Source organism: Schistocerca gregaria, chromosome 2 (genome assembly GCF_023897955.1).
Source record: "Schistocerca gregaria isolate iqSchGreg1 chromosome 2, iqSchGreg1.2, whole genome shotgun sequence".
Classification (NCBI taxonomy): Eukaryota; Metazoa; Arthropoda; class Insecta; order Orthoptera; family Acrididae; genus Schistocerca; species Schistocerca gregaria.
Window position 1 is genome coordinate 629089106 of NC_064921.1, and position 12490 is coordinate 629101595.

The 12490-nt window shown below is 38.4% G+C and overlaps 1 protein-coding gene across 2 annotated transcripts in view; it reads left to right on the forward strand.

The window, feature by feature from the left end:
* The window catches only part of LOC126334642 (protein brunelleschi), a 249443-nt gene that overhangs the window by 188276 nt on the left and 48677 nt on the right, over positions 1–12490 (forward strand). For both annotated transcript variants that reach the window (XM_049997084.1, XM_049997085.1), the window contains exons 17-18: positions 3134–3272; positions 7307–7391. In XM_049997084.1, the coding sequence (XP_049853041.1) occupies positions 3134–3272; positions 7307–7391 (224 nt within the window). The remainder of the gene's footprint in view (positions 1–3133; positions 3273–7306; positions 7392–12490) is intronic.

Consider the following 12490-nt stretch of genomic DNA (forward strand, 5'->3'; position numbering starts at 1 on the left):
GGGACTTTGCACTGGGTGAGAGATTCACAATAAATACAATCAGATAAGGGGCCAATACCAAACTGGGATTCCATCCGGACCTGGTGACTTATTTGTTTTCAACTCCTTCAGTTGTTTCTTTACACCAGGGATCATTATTACTATATTGTCCATGTGGGAGTCTGTTCGATGGTCAAACAGCAATAAACAATTTCTTAAACATGAAATTTATAACTTTGGCTTTCGTTTTGCTATCATCATCTGTCATGACAGACTGGGGAACAAGTTGCTGGATGGATGCCTTACACCCACTTAGTGATTTTACATAGGACCAGAATTTTCTTGGGTTCTAAGCCACATCTTTTGCTCAGGTATGACTGTGGTAGTAGTTGTAAGCTTTATGCATAGATCTTTTACAGACACACGACTCTCTACTAACCTTTGCTTTTCATGATTTGTGCATTCTCATTTGAACCGAGAGTGCAACGGGCTCTGCCTCCTCAGCGTTTTCCGAAACTTGGTGTGAAACCATGGTGGGTCTTTTCTGTATATAATTCTCCAGACCATGATTTATAGTCTGCTTAAATTTTGCCCATAATTCCTCTATATCAATCTTACTAGAACTAAGTGATGCCAGTTCACTGTGTAAGTGAAATGCTAACAACTGCTTATCTACTCTTTTTAGCAAAAACCCTCTCCTGGCCTTCTTAACTGGTCTGATAACTGTCATAATTGTAGTTGCTATAATGACATGATCGCTAATCCTCATTTCCATACTGACATTGTCAGTGAGATCTGACCTGTTTGTGGTTGCAAGTTCTAAAATATTTCCAGTGTATGTGGGCAACTCAAAACAGTTTTCAGAAAATGATTTCACATGCATGCATGTCTGTCTGTCTGTCCTGCAGTGAATCTGTAGAAATTCCAGTCTATGTTTGGTAGGTTAAAATCACCTCTGACTGGTAATGCATGATATGGGCATTTGCATGCTACTGACCACAGACATTCTTAGATGTAACATGGGTTGTTCCGGATTCTACACCACTGTTGCACCCGAAGGCAGTAGCCTGAAGGTAACTGTCCATAGCCAAAAGCTCATTCAAATGTTCATGAATTGTGGACAGCTTCTCCAGTGTCCGCACACAGCGTGCACATGTCCTACCCATCCCAGCAAGAGTAACTTAAGATGTAAACTATAAAAGCAGATATAATCCTTGTTATGCTGATGTGTCAGTAAGCTATGCAGCTGTCTAATCAGAAGAAATGAAAACTGCACTAAAGACTGCCTGAATATACACTTACAGAATGGGAGCTTACATCTCTTGAACAAAAACATGCATGAAATTTTAGAATTATAATAAGAGTAAAAGAAAGAAAAAGATACACACTTAACCTGCCACTCTGTTGAAGTGTATTGGCTGAGAGCTGGAGCCTGATTGACTGACTTATTAGTCCCACAGAAGCTTGTCTTCTAAACAAAACAAATGAGCACCTACTGTGCTGCAGACTCAATGAATTTAAACTGCCAAAGCTGCGAGATTACAACACCCATTGGGTTCAGTCCCACTTGTTCCGATAGATCGACAGCCGCAGTTCTCTGCTGACGTTTTTGTTGCTTTGTGGGATTTTTGGAAACCATTTTGTCACAAAGTTTTCTCATTCCCATATTTTCGGTCAATATCAGGTGAACAGTTACCCCAATTAATGTTCATTTCATTTGCAATCATCTTCATGATTAATCATCTATCAGCTCAAGCAAGTTAACTCGCCGTGGCTGTGTTGTCATCTGTTTGTACTGTTGATGGTCACTCCCCGTGATGTTCATCTCTGACATTGGTTCTGCCTTCAGAAAACATATTGTCCCAATGAAACACTTGCACTCTTGACAAGCCCCCATTTCCAAGTCCCATATGTTACTGCAGCATTATCACCAAGTTTGAGACAGCATGCCACTGTGCAATGTTTCAAGATTCCATTGTTGTGACAAAAAGAAAATACACGACTTTACTCTTCCAGCTGCTACTCCCAGTTCAAATACTGTAGGCAAATGCCACATGAGGTTGTAGTGCGGAAAAAACCAAGGGTGGTCACTGCCTGTGCCAGCAGGCTGCTTTGTTTGCCACCCTAGGGGGGAATAAAATGAGTCTCATTACTTCATTGTCACAGTTTGTATATATTGTTGTTTTACAAAGACTTTGCTTTCTCTTTTACAGACGTTCACTTCAGGCTATCCTATCTTCAGGCTTGTATAAAATTAATCATTTATGGGTGCTATGCATCTTTTACAAAAGTAATCCATGCTAATGTGTCTCATTTATGTCAAACCAAGCAATGTGGCACTGTGGTTAGCATGCTAATTGTCAGAAGTAGTGATGTTTGAATCCCTACCCAGCTATCCAAATTTAGTTTTTCCATAACTTGTTTAGCTGGATTAATGACACAGCAGATTCTCTTCTCAACCTTTTTCCTGTATCTGAGATTGTAGTCCAGCACTAATGACCTCATCATCAACTGGGTTTTTAACTCTGATGTTCCACCTCTTGTTAATCTAAAAACTATCTTTGTAATTCACTGCTCATTTCTTTTATACATTATGCTCTTTTGTTGTTTTTAGATTTGTTCCATCTCACACTCAATACAGATTAAACTTTGATGACCCTTTCCTTACATCTCTGCTTATTGAAATGCCATTTCTACTTGTACAATAATCACCCTACTTATCATGTTGACAAAGTGAATTGTTCCTGAACAGCAAATTTTTGTCTGTTCTCTTGCTTTTATATTGTTACAATTCCTGTTGTTCACAAACTGTTGTTCATCTTTCTTGAATTTCCAGATTACTTTCTTTAATATGTTTCATTGTATACCTGGTGACTTCACATAATACTGTTACATTTGCTTTCTTTTTATAAGTTCATTGTGGATGTTTTATTAATTGGGACTAAAGAGCTTTAGCATTGCTCTGATTGGTGGTGGCTCTGTTGAACACTTTGAACTTTTATCTTTTCCACATTTCGACCTCCCTATGGTCATGAGCTTCCCTTCATTGTAAATCTCCCTCATTCTGAAACCTTTTAGTTGTAGATCTCTTGCACTGAAAAGAGATATCCTTAACAGTATAAAAAATTTTAAACTGTCACTTTATTTTTTTCAGAGATGAACAGTCTGATGACCGGAAGCCAACCAGTAAGCTCAGTATCAGGTCCTAGCTCTCTCCCATCTCGACTGAGTTCACCATCATTAAGCAAAGACCAGTACCTTCCCAGGAGAGCAGAAATAATGTCATCTTTCAGGTTGTGAATATTAAAAGCTATATATATTACATACTAGCTTGCCGCTCGCTGCTTAACTTGCATACGCTCTGTGGGCTGCACAGATTTTTTTTTATTTTTTGTTGTTCTTTTATCAAATTGGTACAGATGTTGTTCACAAACTGAATCATCATCTAAAGGTTCACGCAATTAAGGCCATTGTATTTTCCAAATGTACTTCTGACTAAAAATCGTTTCTAGTAGCTGAAGTACAAAGTTTTAGTTCATTGTGCCTGTTGAGTTCTTGTGATATTTCTATAGAAACAGTCATCTGCTAATACACATTTCTTTACATCTGATTGAGAAGTCAAATATCATTTGTCATAGTTCTAGCTTTAAAAATATTATAATGTAACAAAATATTAAAAAAAATAAACATAATGTAATTGAACACAGTGTTTAAAGAAATCTACTCACCAAGCAGCAGCAGCAGCAGCAGCAGCAGCAGAACAACACACACATAAAAGGTGAAGCAGTTGTTGGCAAACATACACACAGGTCAGGGGTATGGCCATGGGAACCATAATGGCTCCTTTGTATGCTAACGTTTTCATGGGTCACTTGGAGTGGGTTTTCCTGGGATCCATAAGTCTTTGGCCCATGGTTTGGTTTACATACATTGATGACATATTTGCCATATGGAGTCATGGTGAAGCTGACCTGTTAAAATTCCTGGACTCTCTAAATGCATTCTCCCAATTACATTTCACATATCCCTATTACAAATCCCATGCTGTTTTCCTTGATGTTTATCTCATACTCACTGAAGGCTAGCTACGCACATTATACCTACAAACAACAGTATTTACATTTCGACAGTTGCCATCCTTTCCTTGTCAAACGTTCCTTCCCATATAGCCTTGGTATTCGAGGCAAATTTATTTATTCAGATGCAGACGCTTTACAGCAACACACCACCATTCTTACCTCAAACTTCACTGGATGTAATCACCCCACCAGCCTAGTTCAGGAGCAGATATTCTGGGCCACCACATTCAATCCTGGTAATGCCAATCCCTCCAAAAAACAACTTAGGAGTACACCATTTGTCACTCCTTATTTTCCTGGTCTTGAATGTATTATTCATCTACTTTGATAAGGCCATGACTTCCTAAAATCATGCCTTAAAATGAGGTCCATTGTGTCTGAGATTTTGCCCACCACTCCTAGAATAACTTTTCATTGCCCCTCAATCTCCACAGAATCCTTGTCAGACCTTATGCTCCTTCTGCACCCATGTCCCTACCCTGTGCCCTATGAACCCTCCTACCACCACCTATACCAGCCATGCAATTGAGAAAACACATACTGTCAAAGGGAGGGCCACCTGTGGAATGGCAGGTCATATACCAGCTATTATGTAAACACTCTTTGGCTTTTTACATTGGTATTACTGCCATCAAGTTCTCAGTTAGGGTGAATGGACATAGGCAGATGGTGTATAATGGCTAGACATAATATCCTGTTGAAGAGCATGTCATACAACATGACTGTCATGGCTTTGGTGCCTGTTTCACCATCTGGATTTTTCACCCCGAAACCAGTTTCTCAGTACTCTGCAGATGGGGACTGGCCCTACAACGTGTCCTTGGTTCTTGCCACCTGCCTAGCCTTAATTTACATTAATTCTTTGGTCTCAGCATTTCCCCACAGTAACTATTCCTTTCTTACTCCATTTTAGTTTTCTACATCTTTCATTTTCTGACCTGTCTATTTTTCACCATCTCGCTCCTTCCTGTAACAAGTACAATGCACTTAGCCTTTCACTTTTATTAACTCATGCATAATGTTTTAGCAGTAATCTCTGTCTTCCATATTACTTGTCTTCCACTTTTAAGCTCTCACGCTTTCAAATCTTGTCCAGTGCAGTCCACAACAATCAGTCTTTCCTTTTCATCTTATCTGGTAAGTCTCCGCTGACCATGGGTTCTGGGTGATTTTTCCGAACTCTCCCATTTTTTCTCGGTACCTCACCAGTTCTTTTCTTCCACACCTCTTCCTTCCCCTTCAACCCTCCTTCCAGAAGAAGAAGCCACTTACTCTGAAAGCTTGCATACATAATACATGTTATATGTGTGTTATCCTGCTGTTGCTTAGCGAGTAGATGGTTTTTTAGCTATCCACTTACATAATGTTTCCAATAATAGATTATTTTCATTACAATATTTACTTAAAAACTTTCATCCCATATTCCCCCTCCCGCTCAGAGTGTTGAACATCCAAAAAAAATGAAACATACATTTTGTTACTTCTGAGAAACAGCCTTTCACATACTATTTTACTCCCAAAAATGCTGAAAGATGTATTTATTTATTTTTGACCAAGAAACCAAATACCTATTTTCGCATTTTAGCTTCAGAATTGCTTTAATAGCAACATACCGTATTTATTCGAATCTAAGCCGCACTTGAATATAAGCCGCACCTGAAAAATGAGACTCGAAATCAAGGAAAAAATATTTTCCCCAATCTAAGCCGCACCTGATATTTGAGACTTGAAATTCAAGGGGAGAGTAAAGTTTTAAGCCGCACCTCCAAATCAACAAAGTTGGTCCATTGTAATATGAGACATAAGTTAGGTTGAATGAATAACGATACATCTACAGTAGTTTGGTTAGAGTCGTAAGCTTAGCAGTTAAGCTTTACCAGGTAGCCACTGCTATGCATCAGGCAGTCTGTCCGTATTTATATGGGTACCCTTCCTTTTTCACGTGCTTCGTCTGGTTTGAATTGATTGCTTATTTTTCTTTGATCTGATAAGTGCCGTTCTCTTTGTTGTAGGTGTTTACGTCACTCTAAGTTGAAAATGCATTACTGTACTGTGTCACACATTGTTTGTCGCATTCTAATAATGAGTGTTAACGACCTGTCGCCGCTCATGGCATGGCTAGCTTTTGTGCGCGCTACCGCCGCGTACAATAAAAAAAAGAGGTATTGTCTCACTAGCGAAACAATGGAAAGAGACTGCCATTTGTTGTTACTTACACTGCTGCTTTCTTTGATAATGATCAACAAGAACCAAATAATAGACTGCGTATGATAGAAGATGCTGTGAACGAGAGTTTAGCGAAAATTTTTCTAAGTTTGAAAAACTTTGCAGACGCCTCTTAAGTACGTTACATTGTGCACAGAAATTAAATTCATCTTAGATTTAGTCAGTTGCCGTGCTTCATTTTTGACTGTATGACTATTAGGCATAAGAATAATACGAATATAAACATGACATGATATGTATATTCTTCCGCGTTTGCTGTTGTCTCACTCTAGTTTCGTAGTTTATTAGGCAGCCGGGATTGAAATGAGATAGCAGCAAACACGAAAGAATACAAGGCAAAATGTTTATATTCGTATTATTCTTATGGCAAAGAGAATACTGCATGTGATTCACAATTCATAAAAGTTCCTATTAGCAACCTTCTCGTCTCACAATCATGAAAAAATTCAGAACATAGAGTTGGCCATATTGACAAACATCCCGAACAGTGTATTTACTTCGTTGGATAATGTATGAAAATGCAGTGGTCGAAACTCGGGGCGGAGTAAATAGCTCATCTTCCACCCACCCCCCCCCCCCTTTTTTTTTCTGACGCAGGGGTTTTGGTGCCAGTATTTGTCTGTGTGCCTGGAAAGCATGTCTGTGTAACACTACATATATTCGACGGCAGAAGTTAGTCGTGGCGGCACCTACCTACATTTTTCAGAACTTCCGCTTACTTTGCACTCAATTCTAAACCGCAGCCGGTTTTTTGGATTACAAAAACCAGAAAAAAAGTGCGGCTTAGATTCGAATAAATACGGTATTTTTGAAATCTCTTTCATCCTCTGTTTCACCTACTTAGGAGGGAAATTTTGAGAACTCCCTTCTTAAATGACACCTATAGTATAAATCAACACCCTTTCCAGATTTCAAGTTTGTATCCTTAGCGGTTTCAGTCTGTCAGTCACGACATTGCCTTTTATGTATGTAAAATATATATTCTCTTCATTAATTTCCTTTACAATGTAACTTCCTTCCAGGTCAGCTGCAAGCAGCAATTCTGGCAGTAGTGCGAGCTCATCCAGGTTCAACACTCTTAAGATGTCCTCCCCAACCACTCCCAAGGTGAGTTCATGCATTCATTCACACACCATTTTCTGTCAATCCTATACATTAAGGGTGAGGAATGAGTCAAGTCGTACATTAACAGGCAGAAGTGAACACTGATGGCTACCTCTGCAAAGTATACAAACACAAAAACAAGCAAACACTGTCCGAACAGGCCTTGAAAGCCCAGCGGTACCGACTGGCCGCTGTGTCGTCCTCACCCCTCAGAAGTCACTGGTTGGGTATATGGAGGGGCAGGTAGTCAGCAACTGAACTCCCAGTTGTCAGCTTTTGTGACGAGGACTGCTACTTTGTCAATCCAATAGCTCCTCAGTTGGCCTCACTAGGGCTCATTGCATCCCACTTGTCAACAGCACTTGGCAGACCTGGACGGTGACCCATCCTAGTGCTAGCCAAGCCCGACAGCACTTAAACTCTGGTGATCTGACAGGAACCAGTGTTTCCACTGCAACAAGGCCATTGGCTTTTGCAAAATATACTAAAAACAAATCATAACTATCAATCCAGAATGAAATTTTCACTTTGCAGTGGGGTGTGTGCTGATATGAAGCTTTCTGGCAGTTTAATTAAAACTGTGTTCTGGACTGCTACTTGAACTCAAGTCCTGGTCCAGCACACAGTTTTAATCTGCCAGAAAGTTCCATAACTGTCACTACTTAAACATTATTAAGGTAATTACATAGATTACTTCATTCATGTATGCTAGGAGCAAAAATAATTATTTTGAAAGAAGCCAATGCTCTCCCTTCTCAGTTGCCATTATTAGTCACTACTACTTACAAAACATTTTAACTTTACATAGACTGCTATTAGCTGTCTGATTATTAGCAAAATCAGGATTTATCCCATTCAAATATTAGATTTAGGCAGAATTTACGCCCTTAAGTCAAAGTATTCGGATGTATTATAGATGGAATTTCTAATTAGGGTCCTCTTTTTACTTTGTGTGTAAATATTGAGAATTTTAAATTTCTTGTCTGAGATCTTCTTGCAACCCGTTTATGGGCTATTGCACAAGAATATAAAACAGCATTCTGAACCCTAGAACTGGATGCACAACCTGTATGGAAATTATTTTTACTTTTGATATTGTGCTTGTAAATTGCTGAGTTGTTCCTAAATTCTTTCTTGTTATTAACTATAAACACCATAAGGGAGCATGTGTAAGAATCCATACATCCCTGAAAAGGATTCTGTATGATGTTCACTGCAGTTTACACAGATTTTTCTTATGTCCTTACAGTAAATTCTTTCTCATGATAGCTACAGTGCCCCAGAAGATTATTCCATAGGACAGAATTGAGTGAAAGTATGCAACATATGCTGACTATATTCTCTGCAGGTCAACACAGTGAGTGCAAAGGAGACAAAACTGAGCTTTTTGTTTGACTTATCCACATGCAGTTGGCATCTCAGTTTATTATTTGACTGGATACCCAAGAACTTTGCGCATGGAGTCTCATCCAGTGTATGTCCTTTTAACTCTACTTCCAGTATCTGTAAGTCATTTTTTGTTTGTTTGGTATTGCATAATAGGAGTTTTTACAAAATTGAGGGTTAGGGTTTAAAATGTGAAGCATTTGTGAGCCATCATTATTCTCCTGTTTGTTTCTTATGTGATGTATTTGGGCATTTTATCAATATATTTGTGTCATCAGCACTCGGTATAGTGTTGAAGAGTCCTCCAAAGTCGCAAATGAATCATTTCCGTAGGTAAAGATCTGGAGTGGGCCGAGCACCAAATCTTTTGGCACACAATTATTTATTTACATAGTTTACGCCCACACTGGAGCACTAAAATCAAACGTAATACAACAGAGCCTACAATGATTATGTTTAGGTCTTAGTAGTCAACAATTTCTTTGTTTTCCAAAATTTCTTCATTAGCTGTGATCTGGCTGCTCATTCTGATGCTCTGAATGTCAGCTGTGTGTATTTTTTCTTCAGAAGCAGTTTCTCTTGTGTGTGTTGAATTTGGTGTGTGGTGATGTTCAATTTATCCAGATCACTTTGTATTACTTTAAACCAGATGTTTTTGATTTTACTGTTCCAGAAGTAGTCAGAAAGGTGCTTCAGGATTCTAGTATTTGGTAGGCAAGATATGTGGCCGAAAAATGCAATCCTTCTTTTCTGCATTGTATCAATAATGGATTCACTTTCTTTAGACACTACTGAATTGGGCAAAAGTCTCCACTGCCCATTAACTCAGTTTTTTTTTTTTACTGATAATTGTTCAGAGTATTCTTCTATCAACTTTCTGCAATTTGTCAGTTGTCACTTGAGTGTTTAGTTTGAATAGTGTTTCACTTGCATATGTTGCCTCCGGTTTTACGACAGTGGAGTAATGTCGAAATTTAGCATTTATTGAAAGAGATTTTTTTTGTAGGTGGGCCGTGTGGTTCTCGGCGCTCGCTGTAGTTTCAATGTTCTACTCTCTATTGATGCTCTTTCATTAGCATTCCAGGTAATAATCCCACCAAGATATTTAAACTTTTTTACTACTTTAATTTTTCGATCATTATCGAGTATGATATGGGATGTGTCAACTGGGAAGCTGGCCTTCATTTATGTTTTCTCAAATGAAATATCCAACCTTTGCCTCTAATCCTTCTAGTTGTTCTATTTGAACCTCTGCTTCATCAATATTGGTTGCTAACAGTGGGAAGTTATCTGCAAATGCAAGGCAGTTAAGTCGCATCTTTCTTCCAGTCTTAACAGATGGTGGGCATATCTTGTTCCATTCATGCATGATTTTCTCCAGCACAGAACTGAACAATAATGGAGACAATCCTTTGCCTTGTTGAAGGCCAGTATGAATCTCAAAATGTTTAAAGTCTTCATTTCTGGACCTTACTCTAGCTTTGGTATTTTGAAGGGTGACTGCAATGAGGTTGACAAGTTTCTAATGTAAACCAAATTCTTTAAGAATTGACATTAGAGATTCATGATGGATACAATCATAGGTTTTTTTAAAAATTAACGAAGGTAATCACTAGCTTCTTGTTCCTGACTCTTTGATGTTTCATTATCCATTTGAGACTAATAATTTGTTCAGGACAGCTTCATCCTGGACAAAAGCCTCCTTGATATTCGCCTAGTTCACCATCAAGCTGTTCATGAATTCTGAAATACAGAAACTTGGAAAAATTTTATAAGTAATATCCAGCAGGGATAGACCCCTATAATTATTTGAATCCGATCTACCCTATTTACTTGAATCTAGGCCACACCTAAAAAATGAGACTTGAAATCAAGGGAAAAAAAATTTATCGAACCTAAGCCGCACCTGAAATTAGAGATTCGAAATTCAAGGGGAGAGAAAAGTTGTAGGCAGCACCTCCAAATCGAAACAAAGTTGGTCCATTGTAATATGAGACACAATTTAGGTCAAATGAATGACAATACAGCTACAATAGCTTGGTTCGAGTCGTAAACTTAGCAGTTAAGCTTTACCAGGCAGCCATTGCTATGCTTCAGGTACTCCATCTGTATTTATAACGATACCCTTCCTTTTTCACGTGCTTCGTCTGGTTTGAATTGATTGCTTATTTTTCTTGGATCTGATAAGTGCCGTTCTCTTTGTTATAGGTGTTTACATCACTCTAATCTGAAAATGCATTAATGTACTCTGTCATGCATTGTTTGTCGCATTCTGATAATGAGTGTTTACGGCTTGCCTTTGTGCACGCTACCGCAGCTTACAATTTTTTTAAAAAAAAAAAGGAGAGAGAGGGAGGGAGGGAGAGAGAGAGAGAGAGAGAGAGAGAGAGAGAGAGAGAGAGAGGCATCATCTCATTAGCGAAACAATGGCAGGAGACTGCTATTTGTTGTTACTTACACTGCTGCCTACTTTGATAATGATAAACAAGAACCAAATAATAGACGGCGTATGATAGATATTCTGAACAATAGTTTAGCGAAAAATTTTCTCCATTTGAAAATCTTTGCAGATGCCTCTTTAGTACCTTAAATTCTGCACAGAAATTAGTCATCTTAGATTTAAAAATCTATTCAATTGCCGTGCTTCATATCTGACTGTATCACTATTAGGCATAAGAATAATACGAATATAAACATGACATGGTATGTATATTCTTCCACGTTTGCTGTTGTCTCACTCTAGTTTCGTAGTTTATTAGGCAGACACGTTTTAAATGAAATAGCAGCAGACACGAAACAATACATGGCAAAATGTTTATATTCGTATTATTCTTATGGCGAAGAGAATACTACATGTGATTCACAATTCATAAAAGTTCCTATTAGCAACCTTCTCTTCTCACAATTAGGAAAAAATTTAGAACGTAGAGTTGGCCATATTGAGAAACATCCCAAACAGTCTCTCCAGTTGGATTTTGGTAGTACTTTGAAATGCTGCTACATTTGAAGATGAACAATACGGAATTTGTATTTACTTCGTTGGAAAATGTGTGAAAATGCAGTGGTCGAAACTCGGGTCGGAGAAAAGAAGCTCGTCTTCCACCTTTTTTTAAAATTTATATACAGATTCAGAGGTTTGGCACCAGTATTCATCTCTGTGCCTGCAAAGCATGCCTGTGTAGCACTACATATATTCGACGGCAGTAGTTAGTTGTGGCAGCACTTACCTGCATTGTTCAGAACTTCGCTTACTGTGCACTCGATTCTAAGCCGCAGGTGGTTTTTTGGATTACAAAAACCAGAAAAAAATGCGGCTTAGATTCAAGTAAGTACGGTATCTCCTTTGTTGTGAAGTGGATGGATTACTGCAAAATTCCATTCCTCTGATAACTTCTCAGTATTCCAAATCTCAGTAAGGTGTTTGTGTAAGTTCAGAATAATGTGTACATTTCCATATCACCAAAGTTCTGCTGCTAGTTGGTTCTCACCTGCTGCTTTATAATTCCAAAGTGAGTTAATCGCTGCCCGTACTTCATCTGGCTGTAGTGGTATAACTCTTTCTAAATGTGTTTTGTTTCTTGGATAGGGGTCAAATTCCAAATGATGTACACGTTCCGTACTATTTAGTAACTTTTTGAAATATTTAGCCAATATACATTTCTGTTTGTATCCTTCATCATAAGAGTGGGTGGAGTGTATTTTGACCGGTACTGTTT